Genomic DNA, 24,691 nt, shown 5'->3' with positions numbered 1-24,691 from the left:
GAAGTCAGTTGAAGCAGTGAAGCAGGTTAAATCTACAGCCGCAGACCATGATGGGTAACAGCATGAATGAGTCATCTGCCCAGCAGCCACATACTGACTAACTTGCTACACATGCAAATGTATAGGCTGTAGAAGTTCACGTGATTATACTGTCGCAAGATGGACTCAGGAGAAAAGGACATTTACTGTACTGTGACTTGTTTAATTATTTGGACACGGTACACAGAGAAATCTGGACCACTTACAGAGACTTTGCATGGCTTAGGAGAGCCGCCAGGGGTGATGTGCTGTATGTATGCATACAGTGAAGTGACTTATTGCCAGGAAAAGACACTTAGAAGCAAGGTGCAAAAAGCCAGGCTGAGGCATGGCTGCAGGGAATCAGAGATTAAAGGGTGAAAATACTAAACAAATAGTGCACAACTAATGGGAAACCTATTTAAGACGTGGACGAGGCACGCAGAAAAGGGAGGGCGGATGGAACAGACTGGTGGACGTTCAGAGTGAAGGAGAGAGTGGGAGGGAGTTCAAGAGGGAGGCAACAAGGATACAGTGTAAAGAGAGGGAGGAGAGCAAGAGAGAGAGAGCCTGTTTATGGAGGAATGTGACAGTGTTCACTGTATTGGAGATGAGACGGACTGATAGTACATTCCAGGTGTTGAAGAGGTGTAAGGCGGGGAACCAACAAACACAGACATCTCCTTTTTATTTCCACCCCAGCACTGTTTGCTTATTTTCATCCGAGGGTGGTTTGTCCACAGTGAACCTCACAGCTTTGAGAGCAGCAGCGGCAGTAATTGTGACTGTGGGGGCAGGCAGACTATAATGGAGGTAAGTCACTTCTAGGGGAACTCAAAGGAAAGTATGGCTGTTTGACAGGATGTGAAATGGGACAAATGATAGAGACTCAGTTAGTGCTCACAGGCTTGCAACTTCAAAGAGGAGTGAGCCTGTTCGACATGAGCAGATCCCACAGATTTGTTAAGTGGATTAAATTCTAAGCAAAGAACAAAATGTAAACTAGGTTCATTTCAGTATCACACAGAATTATGGCTGTTATTTGCATATTTAAAGATTCTGACTGAACCAAAGTTTCTCTGCGTGGAAGCAGTCCAAGTCTTTTGCTACTTGTAGTACGCAAACTGAATTTCAAAATAAAAGCATCTCCTTGTTTGAGGACATGCCAACTCTGAATGAAATGTCTGCTTTCAACTTTGTTTATTTGCAGAAAACTGGCAATCATGTTGTTTCATTTCAGCACAAATAATAGGGCCTATCACGGGGCTCAATTTAAATGGTATACTTTACACAGCAATTTGGGGAAATAAATGCTATTGACCACTCAGCTGGTTGTTGTAGGTGTTTTAACCATGAATTAGAAGTGTTTCTATCCATAAATGTTCCACCCTATGATTCTCTAAACTAACTGGCCCCAGTGTTCTTAAATAGTTTCAGCAATGTCACACCTGTCTGTGTTGAGACCTGCAGGGATCATGAATTGCTGTACATGGTGCTGGTGACAAGGTGAATGGGTAAGTAAAGGGCACCTGTTCAGGCATGCTCAGCTTGGCTCTGTACTGTAACTTATTGAATAAAGAAAACCACCGAGGAGAGACAGTGTGACAAGGAGAGAGTGTGGAGGTTGAAAGTAGCAAAGACAGTTACCCTGTTTCTGAGCTATTTGTTTTCCTTATGTGCAGTGCAGATGTAAATATCTTCACTTGACAAGCCATTTCTTATCTTTACAGTTTGCATTTTGTTGAGTGAATTAATGCTTTGTTCCTTATCTATACTATATGAAAATCAGTTGTAGCTGTCATGACCTGCTAAAGAAGACTCTTCTTAAAATAGCTGCTCCAGATACCCAAATACAGCATCCTCTCATGAATGAAGACTCTGTCAGGGAAGTACAGCATCCCAGCATCTTTGTGGGTCTCCACTCAAAGTGATTTTGCAGAGCAGTCAACTTTTCAGTAATGCTTTATTCTCTACTTAAAACAGAATAGCAGGTGAATACCAGCCGTGACTTATGGCACATCAAACTGCTGAAAGAATCATGCAGTTTCCCTACATTGAACAATTTAGCAGTACAGGTTCAGAGTGCTTTTATTTTGGTGGTAAGCACAGGTATCGCCTGTGGCACATATTTCCAGCTGCTTTCAGGATGATATAGACCCCTTAAAGTGAGCTCATTGTGTCTTCTCTTACTCCCACATTACACCATCCGCACACACACAGCAGATTAGGACGATGGGAGGATGGTTATGCTCAAGAATGACAACCTTATCACAGAGTATTCAGCTTGCAGGGTCAATGGGCCCCAGTGCCAGGAAAGGCCTCATTCTTTTCCGCCTACCTATACTTTTCATCCCACTGTGATACTACAGTATATCAGAGACAGACTTTTAAGATATGGTGCAATAGGTGTCTGACGAGTTTTAATAGAACTTACAATTCACTGACACTACTGAAAAAGTACATGTTTTATTTGTACTTGGGACACAATCTTACGATCTGGCATTGTCATATTTCAAGTCCAGAAAAAAAATGATCTGACAACTGTTTTGACACCAGTATAATGTGTTGCCAATATAACTTCTATATTCTGACAACAAGCGTGTCTTCCTTGCTGAAAGCTCAATTATTGTACAAATAATAATCTGACATCACAACACAGCTTTTGTGATAAACCATAAAGTATAAATTTCATAATACCAAGGCTGTCACATCATGCATAAATGGTACTGTCCTTTCAAAACAAGTGATGGATGATGGAAAAAAGTATATATTCATGGATAATAGATGAGTAGTAATTGAAAATGTCTAAAAATACTTCCACTTGTTACAATGCTTTTTCACTTGCTGTTTTTAGAGTGAAGTAAAAGCCAAAGAACTAAATATTTTATGACTGTGGAGCTGGCCTGTGATCTGCTGTATCTAACAGAAGACAGATACACATCTTTAAAACCATTTTTGGACAAATTCCAGGGTACTGTATAAGCTTGAATTATTACAGAAAAGTGCAGAGACATATTGTAAGGTAATAATCAATCTCGTATGGGTGGATGCAGCTCAATAAAGCTATATAAAAATGATATTTCAGATATTGCATTTTAGGACTCCTTAAATTCATTAGCATCAATTCTCATTCTTGTTGCAGCACTAAAAGCTCCCATTTAAGCTCCATTAAAAGTACATTTTCCTCTATACTCTAACTGCCAAGGTTATGCAAATGCATGCACTACATGGAGCAGTAGTTGGGTAGCCATACAGACCCCAGTGAGCAGTGCAGACAACCTCCTTATCTATTGAAACCCAAGGAGGTTGATTGTTTGGTTGACCTGATGTCTCATTTGAATGCACATAAGAGCATCTGAATGCAATCTAATTTCGACAGGGGGTCCTTCACTAAAAGCTGGCCTCTAGTCAAAGACAATGCCACTTGGCTGCCAACTGAAGATGCTGAGATCACAATAATTAGAAATAAATGTGTACTCGCATGATTCACAGTTAAGACTTTAAATGCATCCACTTCGAGCAGAGGATACATTGACTGTATGCTGGACACTACAACAGTTATCAATGTATAATGCAATGTTAGCTCCACAGAATATAAATATCTCTCTCTCTCTCTCTCTCTCTCTCTCTCTCTCTCTCTCTCTCTCTCTCTCACACACACACACACACACACACACACACACACACACACACACACACACACACACACACATACATACATTCTGCCTTTCCATGTCTGTCTCTTTCTCTTTCTGCTCGTGCTTCTCACTCCATGCCTGGTATTCCATCTCCTTACCCTGGGGCGGTAATGAGTGTCTGGTATTCTGCACTTCAGCATTGAAGCCCTATTCATGCTCAATCTCCTTTACAATGCACTAAAAGGATTACCCAATTAGCTGCTATTGGATGCCATTGTGTGTGTGTGTGTGCATGTGTGTGTGTGCGTGCTTGGTCAGTAGATAGATGTGTTAGCAGGGAAAGTGAAAGATAGATGACTGTCTCTTTCCCACACTTCATTCCCAGTTGATGTTCTGCTGGAGGCCACATTACTCATCCCCACAACTCAACCTTGTGAGTAAGACACAAGATGGGGAAGTGTGTGTATGTGTTATTCGGGCCTCGACAGGCTACAGAGGTTGAGTATTTCTTCTCAATAATTCAACCTACCTACCCCATCATTCTCTGGAAAAATACTCTCTGCTGTCATATGTGAGCCATTTCTCCTTCTCCTCAGTGTAATTTGTGAGTTTAATTTCCACTGTCATGCCTGGCATAATAGGAAATGCCTCTTTCATTACCTGTGAATCATTGGTTTCAATGTGTGAACCACAGATCGATTCCAGTTATTTAATGTGTTACATCAAAATATGTTCAGCAGTTAGTTTATGGGATTGAACAGTATAAAGATTGATTCAAACCGACATTGCCTACAGAATTAAAGGTGCAATCCAGAAAATGTTACCTATACTAAAATACTGGGATACACTACTGCCTTCAAAATACTTATTTTATATTTTTACACTTCCTCTGGGGAGACTAAAACTAGTAATACGTTTACTCACATGTATTGCACAGTCAGATATGTTGGCCCACATGCTGATGAGTCAACATGGATGTTGAGCAATTAATAATGTCACAAAAGGTTGCTCTTATTTTGCATGCCTGACCCTATCTGTGCTTGAAGGCATGAAACTGAAAGCCTTTGCAAGACAGAAAACGTTCCTTTCATCTCCATTGTATCATAATAATAACCCAACTTTGACCTAAAAAAATATAATACTCACTATGATAGGGTTCCCCTTTAAGTAGATTTACTAATTCAATAAATTATGTACCAACTCAAGTCAAATCAAAAAGTCACAAGTGATCAGTAAAATCTGAAAATACATGCATGTAAATTCAGGCATGATTTTATGAATGAATGAAATCAATGTACACATCAAGATCAGTTTACTCATCAAGCTTCATAGCCTGTATAAACTGTTTTATAATTATTCTGTGTCCTTTGATAAAGTGTGCATGGAGTCTTTATGAAGTCTTAGAAAGAAAAAAATGATTTGGTTTTTTTCATTAAATTAGCTTGGGCTTTTACTTTTTGATAGAAACTTTATATTTCAAACTAGTGTCATGAGCCTTTGCTTCCATGGAGGATTTAAGAAAGGGTGGTATTGTGCACTGCATTGTGGGAAGTGTTTAAATTACAGTAATTCCAAAATAAATTACACAAATTGTATAGTAAATGAGGTAAAACGTTAAAGTTATTTTTTAGGTTTTAAGTTTAGTTTAAATGTGTAAGTTAGTTTAAGTTATATAGTAAAAGGCCTTCCATAAAAGATTCCAAAAATAAATATAGCTAAATTTTCTTGATAAACTCCATAAACCATGATGTGAAACAAAGTTCAAATCAGGTTTAAGCAGGATGGGCATTGAAATAAAGAGATACTTGTGTATCAAAATTGATATGCGATTAAGACTGAATACATGAACAAAGAACAATAAGCTGCCCAAGACTGACCTAAAAAAAACAGACAGTGAACTCAATAGATTACACATGCATCTGTTAGAAATTACCATATAGACAGTGAGAATTAAAAGTGCTGCCATCTGGCACAGTGGCAGTGTAGAGGTACAGTGAGAACAGAGGAGAGTTTCATGGTCATTGTGAGACAGGTATAAATCCTGGACCTTTATAACACACTGCTGCCTTGACTGGCTGTGCTAATGGATTGGCTATGCTCTGTGAGAGTGTGTCCATTTCTGAGCGTGTGTGTGTGTGTGTGTGTGTGTGTGTGTGTGTGTGTGTGTGTGTGTGTGTGTGTGTGTGTGTGTTGCAGTGGGTTGGGGGGGTTGTATTGTCAGCTGGTCTTGTGCAGAACAGGGCTTTGTGTCAAGAAGGTCAGCTGGGGCTCGAAAGCTAGGACGACACCCCACCAAACACACACACACCACCCCCTGCCTGCACACACACCACTCTTTTGTGCAGACACTGAAAAACATGCAGCCAATCAGATATAAGATTAGAAATATGCATGCGCAACACACACGCACACACACACACACACGCACACACACACACACACACACACACGTCCCGACTCACCAAAGGTCTTAAATCACGCTGTCCATTCAAAAGCTGTGAGGTCAGACCATTTGTACTGCTTATTAAAATTTGCAATGATGGAGCAATAAAAAAAAAAAATCAAAATCACTTCTATATTTGTATCAAATAGAAGTGAAATTGACCATTTCTAAGTAGCAAGTGAGCGGGAAGATAAAAGTCAAACGTCAAGATCATTGTTCAGGCTTCAGGGTCTGAATAGGACCAATCGAGGAACAATGGCAGTCAGCTGGAAGAATGACTGGACAGTGCTGCTGAAAAGGATGATGGCAGATCTACTGAGATATTATTCTAAAAGACTTTAAAAACACTTTATGGTAACAGATTTCAGACAGAATGATGTAGCGTGATGTCAGCTTTTGTGCAATTCTGTCTGTACATTTTGAGAAATCACACTGCTTCTTGCAGTTAGTTATTAGCTCAATTTTAACATAGATTTTTTTTGTATTGATTTCTGTGTGATGTTATCAATAAATCAGTCGGGTTCTGTCTTTAGATACATGGTAAAGCACTCTGTTTTTTCCCATTAAAAGAAAATATATGTTTACTTGTGACAAAAATGGGGGTATAATTTACAGTTGTTTTGTCAGCAGCAGAGCGAGGCCATATATTTTTTTGTCGTTGTTGTTTGTTCATTTGGAACATGGTGCCTTGTATATTTTCCTGTCGTGATGTGTGATTGTATTTCAACCACGGGGTGTTTTGTCAACGGAGTGTGCTCTGTGGGACGCTGAGCACTCTGCTGCCTTAGAGAGACTTCAGCAATGACACTGTGAAAGTGTGTGTAATTCGTGTGGACATGTGAAGGTGTTTGTGAGCAAGTGGGTCCGTGGGAGACGGTTTTAAACAAACAGAGTAAAGGCAGAATGGTGTTAAATCGTTCTAAAACTGAGGCTCTCCAGCCCTCTCATTGTGAGGACTAGTCATTTATTTAACACTCAAATATGGTACTGGGCTGTTTGGGGAGAATATATCAGCCGGCACACGGGAGTCCACACAAAGAGGGCACACTTCAACAGACAAAGAGCGAAAAGAAAGAGGGTGAGCGCCTTTTTTTCCTCCTTTAGATGAAGTGTTGTTTGTTCAGGGTGGGTGCAGGGCACCGAGTGGGACGGACGGATGGATGGAGGGAGGGACTGATGGACGAAGGGAGAGGGAAGGATGAATGGTTATTACACAGTTAGTCGATGCACAAACGGGGGGTGTCTGAGGGTGATTGTGCAGAGAGGAGGACGGTGCAGGGGGGTTGTAAAAGATCTTTTGTGAAGGCTGGGAGTTAATCACTTGAGCGGCACACGCCAGTTCTATAGGAGCACATGTTGTACACCGGCTCCCCTGAGAGGAGAGGGAGGTCCCAAAACACACACACACACACACACACACACACACACACACACACACACACACACACACACACACACACACACAAATTTACATGTCAGTTATGATGCAAAGCTGGGTACAGGCCGACTAAGAAGACCCGCCCCTTCCACAGAACAGTTAGCAGCCTGGCCGTAGTGAAAGTGTTTGCATTTGCTCCTTGTTCATTCATACACACACAGACATACAAACGTGTGGCTGTTTGTTTTCTTCAGGACTGGATAGATGACTGTGCAGAGGCTCTGCTAGAGATGGATGCTTAGTTTGACCTGGCAGTAAGTACAATCTATTGTTTCATTACATCAGTCCTATGCCAGTGGTGGATGCTAATATCTGAGAGTGATATAGAAGGCTGGAGTTTTAGATTTCGCAGCAGTCATCCAGGCACAATAAAATGGGTTGACACAGCTATGTCAGAGACTGTTTACTACAGTAACACAAAGTAGGGCTGCTTTGCTTGGTCCTCGTGCAGATACAAATGTAACATCACATGCCATTATTCCACATTTTCAGTGGCTGTCTACTTTATTGAATATACTTTGAATTTCTTCCTGAACGAAACAGAAAATCTGTGCTGGGAAATGTCTTTCATAATTGGGAAGCTTTACAAAAGGTGAGCTTTCCTTTCCTGTATTCACAGAGAACAGACTGTTTATTTTCGTCTATAGCCACCACTCACACTCACTAAAACTTTTCTTCTTCTTTCTGTATGCGTGCTACTCTCTTTTATTCACTGTCTGTCTCTTGATACTTCCATTATTTTCCTCATTATAAAAAAAAAAACATCAGTTTTCTGCAAGTCTCATCTCGCTTGTTTTTGTTCGTGAGGTGATGAAAATTGACAGCCTTGATCAACACTCCCTCCTGTATTCTGTATTTCCCTCTTCATCAAACACCTCAAAAACACAACAGCTATGTGTTTCCTTACAGACACCACGGTGCAAGCAATAAGTACGGATTAACCTGGAGCCCAATACAATGCTCACTAATATGTAATTTATAGCTGGCAGTTAGTTCCATGCTTTGTTGCTGTGGCCATTAGAAAATGTGTAAAAGCTTGAGGACCAGGTGGTTCGAGGAGGCTGCAGTGATCAACCACTATGGAGCCCTTTGCAACTAAAAGTCACCACTGTGGGGACTTTTCCCCTGTGGGCTAGAGATCATCATGGAAACATCTGGGGTCTGGTTGTCTTTCAAAGGAGATGAGATCACTGAGACAGCATCACTACTAGCTAGTAATTGTGTGAATACGTATCCTTGTAGACTACCATTAAAAAATGTAACAACACAAATAAATTCCTGTTCTGTCTGCTTAATCTTTATTTCATAATTGCAGCCAATCATGATAGTAAAACTTTAAATATATTATCATATAGTAATTCTGTGTGGTCTGTCGGTTTTATAGTACAATAGCAAAATAGAAAATGATTGTAGAGCATTATCTAGCACCAGCCAAGTGGTTGAGTCGGCAGTAAGTAGCCTAATTGCCAGTTTGTTTAGAGGAAGGGCACCCAAAGAGTTATTTGTCAAATTCAACGGCTGAGCATAAATCTAGCTGCACAAAGCCAGGCAGTGAGCCAAGATAGACTTTTTTTCAGTTTGTTTGTTTTGAAAATATGAACACACCTGCTTCAACAGTGCATTCCCAGACTGAAGAGGAAACAATACAATTAAACAATACTGATAATTGTCAGAGAATATGACTGGGCTTTGTCCTTACATGGAAATCAATTTTGTGTTTAACGGTCAGATACTGTACGTTATCTGAGTTTGATGAATATCATCCCTGTCTCTTCCTCCAGATGAAGCCACTGACAGAACTTCTCTGGGGTCATGAGATGTGTCTTGCCCACCCTTGTATGTAACCTGACCATCTGGACTTCAGCCCCATCCTGCCTTCACCTATGCTTGCAGGACCATGGGTAGTGTCAGTAGCCTCATTAATGGCAACAGCCTCAACAGCAAACACTGCAAGGCATCTGAGTATAAGTTAAAGGAGGGAACAAGCCACCATAGAAAGAGCGGAGGTTGCAGCCTTGACGGGTTACTGAAGTGCAGCTTCACTCAAAGCTCATCCTCTACTCATCCCTCGAAAGGCCTCTCTCACTCAAAGTCGGGAAGAAGTGAAGATTTTTTTTACATCAAGGTGAGATCCCGTGTTTTAAGATGACATGTATATATTATTCCTGTAAAATATAGCCTATTGCACTGCTTTAGGATAAAAATGTTTATCCTGTTTTACACAAGGTGAGCCATAAACCGAGGTCAGTGTACAGCAGAGAAAGATCAATGGAGGACCGGGTGAACAAAGATGGAGAATCAGATGGACGACAGAAACCAAAACTAGTGCTCATGTCGGGAAAAATTACTGAAAGGGTGAGGCCGGTATTTTTTATCTCATGCTAACTCATGCTGTACCTAAAAGAACAGAATTCGATTTTAAAGGAATGCTTCAACATTTTGATAAATGTTCAAGTTCCTTTTCTTGCAAAAAAAATGATATGATCAAATCAATGGTAAATTCACATCCCTGCTGGTTGAGCTCCATGTTTACCATCAGATGTGAATCCATCAGGCAGAATTAGTCTCCTGGCGTCATCAGGATTCAGGATAACCTGCAACTTGGCTGGCCTTTGCACTGACCTGTCAGCCCATCCAAAAGGGTCTAGTAAAAACGAAAATAAAAACTATATTGGTGGCAGTACAAAATTGGCTATAACTTACAACTAATTCACACTCACAGATTAATTGATTCACACTTCTGGTGAATAAGAAAGAAATTTCACAATAAAAAAATATTATTTATGAAATTAATGTTTGTGTAAGTCAAACTGCTAAGGCATTATGTCATCTTTAGAGACTAATTCTTACATTGAAAAGGACAGAAAATGTTGTCTTTTTCTTTCGTTAGGTGATGTGCCTGTACGCCTAGAAGGAATAAGAATTACCACCATTAACTCAAATTGATTGCTTTACTCAAAAAAGTGTCACAACTTTGGATCTGCTGTAAAGATTTTAGTGTAGATCTCTACACTAAAAATGTTATAAGGATTTCCTTTTTTGTGAGTCAAGCTCAAAGTTGGACAGTACAAGAAAAGACAATGGAAAAGTGAGGCACAACCACAAAAAGAAGCTAGAATTGGATTTTACTTACAAAGAGTAGATGCTAACTCTACGAGAACAGTTTCCTCTACTTGACAGTTACCATGTTGTAAATGCTGAGTTTGATGGACAAGAGGGACAGAAGCAGTGCTTATTAAATACTCAACCCTTGTAGAAGTTCATCAACAGAAAAAACATGAATATGTTCTAGCGTCAGTGAGAGAGGCAACTTTTAGTTAAACATTACATGGCAAGTCATTTAAATCCTGAACATCAAAAGTAGAATCACCTAAATTCTCTGAGTTTAAAATCATCTGAGGGCTCAGTAGAGTACCAACCCTATCAACATGGATACCGTCAGAATGATCAACATAATGAGCAGAGCTTAACTAGAGTTTGTATTTGTTATGATCTGAGGGTATTTTTTTTCAATTCTTCTGTTTGCAAAACTGTAATAACAATAATGTGAAGTGAACCTGCCGTTAAATGTTCATACTGTTTCTAATTTATACTACATTACAAATTCAACTAAAATTATTGAAATTACATTTAAATACGACGTTGGTAAGTAAAGAGCTGTGTAAAATCAAAGCTTTTCTATGAAGTGCTAAATTTATATTTTGTATTTGTAAATTCTATTTTAATATACAGGCAAATGATATTCACAGTTGTTCATTATGGGACTTACCAATTTCAGCAATATGGCTAAAGTTGATCACTTTTTAAGGCAAACCTGTAAACACAAAGAAAATGGTGAGATCTTACTGAGTCAAAATAGACTCTAATTTATTAACTGAGCGTTAGTTAATAAGGAGTTGTTTTTTTTTATCCCGCGGATGGTGCTCGCTTCTGAAGCAAGGTAATGGCGGACAGCAAAACTCGACGCAGAATGATTTGACGTGATGCGACGCGATCACGTGACATGAAAACCTCTGGTTTAAAGTAAAAAAAAAATACCCTTCAAGTAAAAGTATTGCTGTATATTTACTCTTGGGGGAGTACGTTTTAGTTTTTTTGGCAAGCTGAAAAATCCTGGTGTAAACCGGAAACCACAATTTTCACTTGGACCAAAAGTACAAATTCACTTTAAGTCAATGACACATACGTCTCACTTTTTTCAGTGTGGACTTGTCTTCTAGTGTTGAGTATTTGTAATCTTGTACCTATCTTGAATCTATGTTGTGAGGCTGGATAATGGCACAGTGATGCATCATAACAGGAAACGCCTGCAAACCATTCCAGAAAGTACTGATCCAATAGCCCAACAGTCCCTGCCCTGAAACCCAGGGCCGGTCACCCACAGAGACCCTATCAGGGTCTCCCCTGCATCCCTCTTCATCCCAAGGAACTGACTTCAGGGGCCCATTAGGGTAAATTACCTCGCAAATTCAGAGACAGTGATTAAATAGTGACAACCTCAGCCAGGAGACATTGTGCCAGGTTTTGAAAAATATATGTTTTGTGACAGTTTAACTTATTCTTTGTTTTATTTGGGGTGTCAGTCAGGTCTCCCTCCTGGCATTTAAGATTCTGTCAGCTGTCAGCTTGTTTTAGTCTTAATTTTCTTTTTGTAATGCCAATAAACAGTCAACAAAGAATGCAAGCTAAAAAAAGAATTACTTATCACCATGAAGACTGAATGAATGTAAACGCAACCCAAACAAAGGCATCAAACAGAAGTTATAACGCAACCATAGCCTATATATGAAAATAATTTCAATTTCCCCCTAAAATCCCAAAGTCTTAAAGAACATTCCAACTCAAAAATCCAATGCGCATTTTCCCTTCAATATTACACAGTTCGCTTTAATTCCATTATTTTCAATACAAAACAAAATCAGTTCTTTGATTCAATTCGATTCAGTTCAATCCAAAACATATAATTTCAGTTCAATCACCTTCATTTAAATAAACAGAGCCTTCACAGACAAAAAGAAAAGAAGTTATTACTCACGTCAGTCACTCCAGTCAGTCAGCCAAAGAAGCCAGTCCAGAATCCAATTCCATGCGAGTTGATGTTGATCCAACAGAAAGGAAATTGCCGTGAACACGGTTGAAACGCACCAATAGATCTGACCGGAAGGAAAGAGATGGCCTCAACTTAACTTGGGTGCTGTAATTGCTCTAAACTTCGGTGTCCTCCTAAATCACAGAATCACGGACGTACTTTGAATGGTTTGGGTGAACTGGGAACAAATCAGGAAGTGCCACGTAAGAGTGGCCGTTTTGTTTTTTTTAGCAACAGGTAGGCTATGTGGCTCCTACAGTTTTACTGTTTAGATTATTCTGCTACGGTCAGGAAAGAGAGGAAAAACATGACTAGTTTTGAGTATTAATGTTGCGCTTCAATTGGAACAGCAACTATTTAGGGCAGAATAATCCCTGCTGCAGATGGAGGATAGTCTACCCCGAAGTTTCTAGGAAAGTGTTTTAGAGGTCGTAAGGATTTGGAATTCCCTAGCGATATAACAGGATGTTAACAAATAATGCGTTTATTTACAGGGGCTAAGGCTAGTTAATATAAACAGAAAAAAGACAGTGTTAATACTAAATACTGTACGGTGATTAACAAGACATAATGTGACAATTAGTGACCTTTAGGGATGCCAATATAAACAGATTTTGTTCCTGTTAAACACAGCCAAGCTAGTAGTTTCCTCCTGTTTCCAGATTACAGACTGCTGCTGGCAGTATCTTAATGTCCAACATGCAGACATGAGTGGTATTAATATTCTCTCTGATCTCCCTTCATGTCAATCTTTCCCTTTAAGAGTATTGCATTTAGATATTATGCTTAATGTTATGATAGATTATGCCTAACTGATGATTATGATGATTTTTTTTTTTTTTTGTCCATCGGTATGCCCTCATACATGTAGGCTCACGGCTTTGCTTAACTGGAACCGTTGCCATGGATATTCTTGCAACCATTAAGAAGTCATACTGCGTAACTGAAACAGACTTTGAGAACCTCATGGTGATGTGGAGGATCAAACATGCACAGCAGGTAGTTTAAGGTAGCAGCCATTCCTCATAACCCGTGTTGAACCTTCCCAGTTTTTTAATCACCCCCACCCAGATTAATGACCTAAGAATGCCTTGATCTTCTCAGAGAAGTCATTTCTGTGCCAAGAATACATAGGCAAACTGCTTCTTCTTCAATAAGTCTTTATCCCTCAGGGACAAGTGGGAGGGTGGGGGGCTTTAAAAGAGACAGTGCACAGAATAAGGGAGAAAAGAGAGAAAGATCATGGGCTAAAGAGAGTTTGTGGGATAGAAAAATTAAAAAAAAAACAAGGAAAAGCATCCCAGCCATGAAGTCAGTGAGAAGGAATGCTGAGCTCACAAGCTTTACCCCTTATACTTCAGCAATAGCTCATATTACTAATATCACAGGGAAGGTCTATTCATCTTCCCTCAGACAGCACGTGGAATAGAGATGTGGGATGCAGAGGGACGGAGAGGAGGACAGAAAGAAGGGGAAGTATGGTACCACTTGTGACATTCTTGGACAGCATAGATGGGGCATGTGGAGTATAAGTTCATCTTTGAAATGAGTTTTCCCTTTTATGACAGTCTAGTGGAATTTACTTGCAACTACTGCTGTGTGGCTTTTAATACTGCCAGCTTGTAGTAAAGTAATTCTGCACACTTCAGTGATTCTATATCTAATATGAAGAGACACAACTGGAAAAAAAAAAAAAACTCTATCCCTTTCCTTTGCACCAACTTATTTTGATAATATTCATCTCTGTGAAAGCCACTCATTATTATTTTCTAGTTTCAGATTGTGACTCATCCTCGGCTCTTTCTACTCTCCGTAGTAGTGCAAGAGGAGTTGCTTTTTGCTGTGCTGTCAGCTAAGAGGTGCCACTGAATATAAAAACAAAAATAGGGAAGACCACCCCTGACAGTGTGTCATTTCACTCTTCCAGACTTCTGCTGAGAAGTCATTGGTCCGTTCCACTGCCTTCAAACCTGTGAATCCCATGAGGATGTCCTCCACAGAGACAGGCCACAGCATCCTGGACCACATCCTTTGTCCTCTGAAGAAAGCAAGCAGTCCAAATATTAGACACAAACAAGACACATTAGGTCTTTGTCTATAATATATTGGTACCTTCGCTTTAAATTTGATTTATTTTGTGTTGATTGACAAATTACACTGAAGTACAATGTCATTTATTTTCCTTTCAGGGACTCTCTCCGACTCTGGGCGTAACTCTATGTCTAGCCTGCCCACTCACAGCACCAGCGGCAGCCTAAGTGCTTCCACAGGCCCTGTCAATCACTGTGATGGCAGCTCGGCTCTCGCAAACAGCCTCGGCAAAGGAGTACAAGCCAATTTCCCTCCATGGGTCAACGGGAATAGCGCTAACCTTGACTGTGTCTACAGGGCTGGTTTAAACAGCAGCGGGTTGGCATCTAAGGCTAATGAGGATGCTGGCTCCATGCTCTCTGCAGATGAGCCAAGACCCCTCTCTGAAACTGCAGGTGGGATTCGGTCCCCCATTACTCCAGATGAGTCACTGATTGAACGTTTGGAACAAAGGTTGCTTGAGAGAGAAACTGAACTGCAGCAGCTACAGGTACCAAACTGTCACATAAAAATATGCAGCATGTGCTTTTAATCAAGATGAGTTCTTTTTCTGAGTTTTTTTTTTTATACTGTATATCTGTCTGACAAATTCTTACTAAAATATCTTCACTTTGCAATAGGGGAGTTTTGAGGAGAAGGAAGTAGACACCTGCCAGCTCTTTGAGGAAAGACAAAGGTACTGTGCTGAAGAGATGGAGGGGCTGAAGCAGCGGTGTTCCACGAAGTTAAGACAAGTGTCCCAAATGGCTGCAAAAACACATCAAACACTCCAGCTGCAGGTCAGCCAACTCCAGGTCAGCCCCCACCTGCCTTTATTCAGTGCTGTTTATTTCTGGTTCATCTTCATCCCTACAAAACCTCTTTCATTCCAATGACTACATACAATACAGGATTTTATCTTATTTACAGATGCATACCTTGCACACTTGCATGAAATAGTGACATGATAAAAATAAAAAAAAAACTCTTGTGCAGGCAGAGAAGGAAAGGCTTCAGGAAGATGTCTCCAGGCTGACTCGAGAGAAGGATCTTGTTCAGCTCAGACTGAGGTCTTATGAGACGGAGAGCACACAGCTCGCTCCGACACTTGAGGAAACTCAGTGGGAGGTGAGTGTTGAGTCACATGTCTGATATAAGTTGGATATGAAACCTTCCAGTGTATAGAATGAAACAATACAAAAGGTGTGACAGCGCCCATTTTTTCATTGCTAGAGGAAGGATCCACCAATTTGCATCATGTTTTATAGGAAAGAAATCCATCATAAAAGAACCATCATTGTGTTTACTGTTCCATTTATTCTAACAAGAGTATGGAAATCACATTTTCTCTTTTTACTCTCACATTTTACCGAGGGACTAGATGCTACAGTGACTCAGGGTCGCCTGTTGAGGTACAAAGTGGTAACACGAGTCATACCAGGCCAGGGCATGCTAACATCAGTAGATAGAAAGAGAAAGAGAGTTATTGCCTTTTAAACTATTCCCAACTTGTTATAATGAACTCAATCTTTAGCTCACTGTTGGCATGAGGTGAGAATGTTAAAGTGTGGTTTCCCATGCATACTAAAGTCACACAACCTTTTCCTGATAGAGGAATGCATTTTACTAATATTTCATGTCCATTAGCCTACAATTATTCAGCATTTCAGACTTTGTGTTAATTTCACAGACTTTTATAAGACCATGTGCACAACCACATTAACATCTTAGAACCATTTTTGGGTACTGTCGGGATGGAAAATGCAGAAAATTCCGAATTGCAAAACTGTATATGAGGCTGGATTGAGAGCTATACATAAAAGTGAAAATAAACATTACTAACAGGTGATATAACAGTGTCAGGCAAACCAGTGGTTTGTTTTTATTTCAAGGGCATATTACAAAATAATTTGCTGTTTCATCTTCATAATTGTTTCTGTCCAAATGTAGGTGTGCCAGAAGACAGGAGAAATCTCATTGTTGAAGCAACAACTAAGAGAGTGCCAAGCGGATGTCAGCCACAAGTTAAATGAGATTGTCAGCCTCAGGGCGTCACTGAAGGAAAACGCAGCAAAAATGGAGATGCTCGAGAAACAGAATAAAGACCATGAGGACAAACTCCGCTCTCGCATCATTGAGGTCGAGGTTAGTCTTTTGATAGCAGTTCATTCCACAATGGAAGTGAAATACAAATATGTGCATAAAATGCTCACACAGGCCTTATCACACACTTCTAATTTGGAAGGATTCCTGCTGCTATTGTATGTGCTTTTTCGACCTCAATCTGTCGAGTGTAGTGTTTTCAATTTCCATGTTTGAGCAGATTTAATCACAGACTTAATCACAAAAGTAAGCTTATTTGACACTTCATATAATTAAGGCCTGTTATATCACTGAAAGTAATCTTCTTAATTGCTGCCTGTGTCTGAATATTTTCCATTTTTAATTCAGGTGTGCCAAAATGAACTCCAGCGTAAAAAGAATGAGGCTGATTTTCTGAGAGAGAAAGTGAGCAAACTGGAGAAAGACATTCAGGGAATGAAACAGGATCTGGCCGCAGCCAAAGAGCAGAGGGTGCAACAGCACAGTTTGCAACTTGGGACCCATTCCCAGACTCAGCCACTGGAAAGACTAATCCAAGGTTCAGACTCCTCCGACCAGGGACAGGAGGAGGAGAACGGGCAACAAGACTCCACAGAATCACTCCAAAGAGAAGTGGAGAGACTGAAGCAGCAGCTCGGGGAGGAGAAGAATGCTCAGGTGAGGCTGGCCAGCAGCTTTGAGCAGGAGAGGCAGACGTGGAACAAGGAGAAAGACAGGGTCATCAAGTACCAGAAACAGCTCCAGATCAACTACCTGCAGGTGCACAAGAAGAACCAGGACCTGGAGAGGATCCTAAAGGAGCTGACAGCTGAACTGGAAAGCCGAACAGAGCTGGGCATAGACATCCCCTACGGCTCAGGATTACAAACTTATGATGACGTTATTGCCACAGAGATTTGAAGGGAGCCCTCGCTCGCATGCTTTCAGTAAAAGTGACACGAGCTCTTGGCGTTTTTTTCACCACATTAATATCTGTGTCAATGTCACATGCAACGTCACAACATCTGGAGCTTATTCACAGCTAGTTAGTGATTACTTAAGGGTTATTTAATAGAATGTGCGCAATCTAGAGTATTTTGTGTTCAGGACACAAAAACAATAGCTTTTGGTAAAGACACTGTTACGCCGTGTTTAAAAGTAAATACTAAGTTATTTAATGTTCAAATGAGATTTTTGTTTTATTTTGTTAATCCTGCTGCCTAACAGGATCATTTAATATTCCAATCATGCAGTTTTGTCATTCATAAGTGATAACTAAGGCCAGACAACAGCTCATTTATTTGTTTCCTGATTAATGTCTGGTGGTAACACATGATAAACATGATACTTGCTTAACATCTATCTCTCCGAGCATGACAGTGATGTATCATCCATTGTGAGTCCAGGTTCCTAAACCTTAATATAATTGGCCTTGTGTATCCACGTCATTTTATGCTCCCACACTGTGTATTCTTAATGGTTTGAGCATGGAAAGTAGTTTCAACTCATTTTATTAGTTGTTTTAAAACAATACACAAATCTTATTCTATTACGATATTTCCTATAACCACATTTGAAAAATGTTGTCCACCTTAAAATACATGTTGAAATCATTTTAAGCTGTCACGCATTTTCACCTTCGAACAGTGAACATATGATATAAATGCAAACAGACAACAATGCTGTTCAAATATTTTATTAAATTGTTAGTATAATTTTATCACTCCAGATCTTGTAAAATTTAAACTTTGTTTCCAAGAACATTTCTGTCATTAGTAAATACATCTTGAAACTGTCTTTTCAGGTGCCATATGAAGTCCTAGTATCAATTTGATATCACTCCGATGGACCTTTATTTTTTTTATTTGAGTGTCTAAATTTGTTTACTCTGGGTAATTACACAAAACACAAGCAGGGATTAAAGTTTTGGATCAGTGGACTGTGAGTGGTTTGTATTTATCAAACTTTAAGTCTGAACCAACTAAAAAATGGACTGTTTGTTCCACATGCAAAACGTCATGTTAATTCCTGATACAGAATTGCAGATAATACAGTACAGTATATACGAAACACCTCTCACAGAAACCAAGGGCAAATGTCAGAATTCACTTTGTGCTCTGTGAGTGTTCAGAGGCAGAGAGGTTAAAGGGGGCTGGATAGTGCATGATAAAAGCAAATATTTTCGGAGAAAAACAAAGGGAAAACCGGTGATCATCTGGTAATGTCTATCTCTCTCCCTGCACTGTTCACTTTGCGTTAGCTGGCACTGCTCCATTTGAGGCAAACAATCCTTCCAAGCAGCAGCCCAGGCCGTTTGGCTCTACAATTTTGGAACTATTCCACTTCCCACAAGGGCAAAGTAGTTTGTAGAGCAAAAGTTTTAACTACTCTACCAACTCAAAACTCAGGGGCCCACATAGACAAAACAGTCAGGCACAAGTATATGGACACACTGCGCTGGTCGAGAATGTGTGGCAATCTCGGTAACGCAGCTGCTTGAGATTGCTCGGCTACCCACCATTAAATTACATTACAATAGCAGGTCAGGGGAGATATTCTGGGCCTTAGCAGAGAAAAATAGACACAAGAAAACAGAGTGCGCTGTTCAAACATCAACTACTTTACATTATGCAGGCTTTTAATGGTTTCTAAAACTATCCTATATTGAAAGGTATGTGGATGAGTATTCTGATTAAGTACAGCACACCACAGTAGTCATATTGCTGCAATGTATTGTGATTTTGTCTAATGGCAATACTATTTATTACACAACTTGACAAGCACATACTGGATTTAGACTCAGAAATAAATATGAATGCTGTGGATATGTATTCAAAGTTGTCTTCAACTGCACTCTGTCAATCGCTCATTATTATTCCCCGTTCCTCTTGGACTTAAAATAAATAATGAGAAGATTGTTTTCCTCTCCCATCTAATCATCTTAATTTTGGCCTTTTGATAGTATTTCCCTCCTCACATGACTAGCTCTTTGCATCTCGGCTTCTGTCATAACTGAGCTGATGGGACCAAATCAAAACTGAAATCAAATTAAGGCCCATTGTCAGTGCGTGTGGCTCCATCACTGACATGAAAGGAGGACCACACCGAAGAGATAACGAGAAATTCAAAGTAGTTGGTTTGGCATGAAAGAAAATTAGAAGGAGTTGGGCGGTGAGTGATTTCTTCCCGAAAATATCCACGTAAGAAACGGCACCTATATTTAAACAACTGAATACAATAAACAGATTCTTGCTGCACTATTTTCCTGTGAGTACACAGCCATTTCTAATACAACCATTTGTAAAGAGAAAAATAGCTTCAACCAATTTATGACACATTATGACAGTTGTAAGCATTACTGTTTAGCTGCTAATGTTTATCTTTTTCATAAACTCTACTGCTGTCAACTATTTCATGTAGTTAATAATGTTTTTTGAGGAATGTTATGATAAGCATTTCTTTTTACGGACCTAGCTGAACATACAAAGTTTTGGTCTAGCAGATGTCTCTGTGTGATTGGACAGCAGTTAGGCAGGCGTCAGAAGACACTGGGTGATAATTTAGCACTGCCCTGCAGTGACATGATAATAATGCACTCATATCCTGCTGTGATTCTCCTGATCGGCTGACAGTCCAGCACAAAAGGGTCTGAATACATTAATAATGGGGAGGTGTTTTTTCAAACCTGTTCAACATATAAAAAGGGCTCTCTGATTACGTATTCACAGCAAACAAATATAATAAATTCATAATTTAAACTATTGTGGAAAAAATTGTATTCCTATGAAACTGGAGTTTGTGCTTCATTTCATGGCCCAACCGTCACCTATAATATTCCATACCAGTAAATAATGGATGAGTCAATAACACTGTATCAGTTTCTACCTTGCCCTCATTACTCATTACACACTCACATACACAAATGTGCTATATCCCAGCCATACCCCTGAGCAATTAGTTGCTCTAAAATATCAGGGGGCCAGTTATTCAGGCATGTATTTCATATTTTTATTGGTTTATTTGGAGCCCTGCATGCAGACCAGGCTACAGCAAACACAGCCTTTGCAAATCCCAAAGCTCCTCTGCAGTCAGCAAAGTAATTGGGGTGGGAGTCCCAAAGGGTCCTTGCATACTGCTGAAGCCTTTGCTACCAACAAGTTGAAATGGCAACGGAGGTAGATAGGAGTCAGTGTTTGTGTGCAAGCGTGTGTGTGTGTGAAGGATATAAGTACAGGAGGTGGCTTTAGTACTTAGTGTGAATAGGCCCGCAGTCTTTAGACACTCGCTGGTTGGCTGGGAAACCATCTGGTTCCCCAACCCCCCATCAACAATGCCCATGGCTACCCATGTCTGTGGGGATGTTAAATTCTGCTCATTGGGATGGGGGTGGGGAGGGCTGCATAGATGCCAATTTAAGCTCCTGCAGCTCAAAATTAGTTCATTAACTCTATCTCTCACAGAGAAAAAAAAAAAACGTCCTTTGTAAGTAATTCTACTATTCATCAGAATCCGACTCTTATATTCTGAAGCTTTGCCAACTTTCAGCTTGTGTAATTAGCATGAACGCTTAAATGTAGAATATTAAGTCCCATCAGTGAATGCATAACATTACATAGGCAAAAACATTGAAATAGGATTGAAGCCAAGTTCGGAATTAAAGCCAGACGCACCACATCTTCCAACCATATGGTTTGTCTGCATCTGCGACTTCACTAATAAGACTAAAAATATTACATTGATTTTGTTTACATACATTAATTGATTTTTACAAATCAATGCACCAAACATATACACAAAGGTGCTAATCTGATTCCCCACTATTTCAGATACCTATGTTCAATAGTGTCAGTGTGTGAGTCTACATCTCTTCTAAAACCGCATATTAATTAATTATTAACTATTAATATCTCAAATTAAGAAATTATGCCATATATCTACATGGAAATAATATATACACAAACCCATTATGAAGTTTTAATTCAGAACAATTTCAGTTAACGGTGTCAATTTTTTACACTAACTCTGTGCACTGAGACAAAGTGATCATATCCTGAGGTTATGATAAAACGAAGGTGGGTTGCACTGCTGCCATTGAGCTGAAAGAAAAAAATAAAGACAAGCAGCGGTTTTACTGATTCTGATTCCATACATTCGGCTTTGCATAAGAATATTTCAATTTCAACTTACTGAAATAGCATTTGACTGAAGATGACCCTCTGTACATTCAAATTCTGCAAAGAAATTAGTTTGTTAATTCACAATTACATTTTTTTAAATTTAAACTAAATGTGAAAAATGTACTGTTTACGGATATCCTCTTACCTTTCTCTGTAACAGACTCAAACTGAGAAGCGTTTTGAGACGTATTCTTTTCTATTTTTAGATGCTTTACTGCAAAAGACAAAAACAGAAAAACACAGTCGGATATATGTTAAAGTAGAATCAAATATTGAGACAAGAAAAATATGTCCATACCAAAGTCGATATCAAAATGAATAAGTATACCTGAACAGAATCAATTAGTGACATAACCTGTCTTTATAAAGTGTCGTGGGGAGGCTTAAAAGGAGATACTTTAATTAGTTGCTTGATTTCTTGTTGTTTTTTAAAGTGAGAAAAAAGAAGTAAATACAGTACAACCCCAGGAGCAAATAGACATTTATAAATGTACTGTATATATTTTTAAGGGACTGCTTCTTCTTACTATTTATAAATGTAAAATATAGGAAAGAAAATAAATGGAGATGTTAAAAAAATGTAGGTGTCCCATGACTTAAAAAGTCTCCGACTGGCAATTATCAGCTGATGACAGTTCCAGAGTTCAATAAATTTTCTGACTCTTCAACTCTTGTGGAAACATTCAACAATGATTGGCTCTTCTGAGCTACTGATGGAATCCTAAAGTGAAGTTGAGTAACACCTACAATGCAGGGGAAGGATATAAAATCAATATCAAACTGCTTCCGGCTTCCAGCAGTGGTTCTGCACTATTCCACTGTGCAGCGTTGATACACAAACAGGGTGTGCAAGGAAGAGTCGGCACTCGCAACCTCATCACAAGTCAGGTATGTAAAGCAACATCTGGAAAAGCCAGAGTAATTTGAAAACAAGAGGTGAAGTTAAAAATAGGAACTCTGGCAACAATCACCAACAGAGAAAAAAAAGGAGCAGCATTTGATTAAAAGAACACCTTGCCAGCTGTTGAGCATGGGGGCAGAAATACCATGCATTGGAGTTGTGTGGCAGCCAGTAGCACAGGAAACATTGCAGGGATAAATGGATGAAAGGATTCACAGAAATATCTGCAAATTCATGTTAATGTCATGTAGTCAGCCTAGAAGCTGAGACGGAAACGAGGCGGGCCTCAACAACAAGGGCAAAGCCTATATTAAAATCCACCATAAGCTATTTCCAAAAACTGCAGGCTGAAGCTTTGGGAATGGATTTGGCAGTCTGACCTGACCTGAACATCATTAAAAATCTTTGGGTAGATTATATAAATGCAGTGATTGTAATACAAAACTATCTCAGAACTGATCAGCAAGAAAAGGTGTGTGAAAATTCTTAAAACATGAACAGAAAAACTCTTAGATGGCTTTAAAAAAAAAAATTAAAAAAAAAAGTGCTTGCAGACTGTGGTATCTGAAATAATAAGTAGCAGTGTATTCCCATTTGTAGAGTTTTTTATGTCTGTTTTCTGCAGTGATCGTATTTGCTTTTTTCACTTCAGAAAACAAAATATGTTAGTCCAGGGGTGCCTCTGTGGCACCGCCTCCATACCGTTGTAGCTGTCCACTGTCACAGCAGCAATCTTCGCGGGTTCAGCAAAGCGAATGATGAACTCTTGTGGAAACATCCCGGTGGACATCCAAAATGTTTCAGTATTTCTGGGGAAAAATGCATCATCATTAACACCGTTGCACTGTTTTTAATTTAATTTAATTTAATTTTATCATGCATTTTTCATTTTTTTAAAAATATATTTATACTTTTACTGCCTCTTTATTCATTCTGTAATTTTTATTGCTTCTGCCATATCTTCCATGCTGCTGTAACGACAAACTTTCCCCTTGCGGGATCAATAAAGTCTGTCTATCTATCTATCTATCTATCTATCTATCTATCTATCTATCTATCTATCTATCTATCTATCTCTCTATCTATCTATCTATCTATCTATTGTTGCTATATCTCTCCCTCTGTCTCTCTCTCTCTGTCTGTCTGTCTGTCTGTCTATCTATCTATCTATGTCTATGTATATCTATCTATCTATCTATCTATCTATCTATCTATCTATCTATCTATCTATCTATCGTTGCTATATCTCTCCCTCTGTCTCTCTGTCTCTCTCTCTCTGTCTGTCTGTCTGTCTGTCTATCTATCTATGTATATCTATCTGTCTGTCTGTCTGTCTGTCTATCTATCTATCTATCTATCTATCTATCTATCTATCTATCTATCTATCTATCTATCTATCTATCTATCTATCTATCAGGAACAAACAAACAAAACATCGCCTATAACAAAAAAAATGACTTTGCATCAGCAGTAAGCGAAACCCTGAAGTTAACTTTTGTTGCAGAGACGTATTGTTGATAAAAACGTCGTCATTTCAGAACCACCACTCACCCGTCAATGATATTTTCTGGAGGGTGATTCTCATCGCTGGATGCAGAAAGGACAACTTTTGCACCGAGAGAACTTAACGAGGAATCAATCATCATGAGGAGGTCCCACAACAAAGAGGATGGTCTCCGGTGCTACCTGTTTGAAGGAAATAACCGCGGTTTCGACGACAGTACACAACAACTGCTATTTGTACTTATCTTGGAGAAATAAAGTCGACAGACTGTCTTGCGTTTGCGGTTGCAGTTGCCAAGCCAACCACTGCGTCGCAACATATGTGCGTCATA

General features: G+C 39.4%; 2 protein-coding genes across 4 annotated transcripts; one reads left to right on the top strand and one right to left on the bottom strand.

Annotated features, from left to right (window-relative positions):
- Positions 1-579: 579 nt before the first annotated feature.
- Positions 580-18,718, top strand: lzts1 (leucine zipper, putative tumor suppressor 1). Of its 3 annotated transcripts, XM_069178510.1 has the most exons (11): positions 580-831; positions 7,732-7,791; positions 8,081-8,129; positions 9,319-9,662; positions 9,764-9,892; positions 14,554-14,713; positions 14,816-15,207; positions 15,338-15,511; positions 15,693-15,824; positions 16,647-16,841; positions 17,148-18,718. In XM_069178510.1, exons 4-11 carry the CDS (start codon positions 9,435-9,437, stop codon positions 17,697-17,699), a joined length of 1,962 nt encoding a protein of 653 aa, XP_069034611.1. In that variant the 5' UTR covers positions 580-831; positions 7,732-7,791; positions 8,081-8,129; positions 9,319-9,434; the 3' UTR covers positions 17,700-18,718. The 3 variants fall into 3 exon arrangements, with proteins under 3 accessions (XP_069034611.1, XP_069034612.1, XP_069034610.1); XM_069178511.1 differs by lacking the exon at positions 8,081-8,129; XM_069178509.1 differs by lacking the exons at positions 7,732-7,791; positions 8,081-8,129.
- Positions 18,626-24,664, bottom strand: hspb11 (heat shock protein, alpha-crystallin-related, b11). Its single transcript, XM_069178513.1, has 5 exons — positions 24,408-24,664; positions 23,559-23,665; positions 22,101-22,169; positions 21,966-22,009; positions 18,626-21,874 (listed from the first exon to the last, which is right to left on the bottom strand). Exons 1-5 carry the CDS (start codon positions 24,500-24,502, stop codon positions 21,782-21,784), a joined length of 408 nt encoding a protein of 135 aa, XP_069034614.1. The 5' UTR covers positions 24,503-24,664; the 3' UTR covers positions 18,626-21,781.
- Positions 24,665-24,691: the final 27 nt, after the last annotated feature.

Source organism: Embiotoca jacksoni, unplaced genomic scaffold (assembly GCF_022577435.1).
Source record: "Embiotoca jacksoni isolate LCO1_2020_lvr unplaced genomic scaffold, fEmbJac1.0.p SCAF_8, whole genome shotgun sequence".
Taxonomy (NCBI): domain Eukaryota; kingdom Metazoa; phylum Chordata; class Actinopteri; family Embiotocidae; genus Embiotoca; species Embiotoca jacksoni.
The sequence above is the reverse complement of the archived record's forward strand: the minus strand, read 5'-3'. Positions and strand labels throughout refer to the sequence as shown.

Excerpts from the sequence above, each read along its gene's own strand:
- lzts1 (XM_069178509.1), top strand. The coding sequence starts at position 9,435 with ATGGGTAGTGTCAGTAGCCTCATTAATGGCAACAGCCTCAACAGCAAA. Across the intron at positions 9,663-9,763 it reads AAGATTTTTTTTACATCAAG|GTGAGCCATAAACCGAGGTC; the intron begins GTGAGATCCCGT and ends GTTTTACACAAG. Across the intron at positions 16,842-17,147 it reads CTCGCATCATTGAGGTCGAG|GTGTGCCAAAATGAACTCCA; the intron begins GTTAGTCTTTTG and ends TTTTTAATTCAG.
- hspb11 (XM_069178513.1), bottom strand. The coding sequence starts at position 24,502 with ATGATGATTGATTCCTCGTTAAGTTCTCTCGGTGCAAAAGTTGTCCTT. Across the intron at positions 22,170-23,558 it reads GACAGTGGACAGCTACAACG|TAAAGCATCTAAAAATAGAA; the intron begins GTATGGAGGCGG and ends TGTCTTTTGCAG. Across the intron at positions 22,010-22,100 it reads TGAGTCTGTTACAGAGAAAG|AATTTGAATGTACAGAGGGT; the intron begins GTAAGAGGATAT and ends ATTTCTTTGCAG.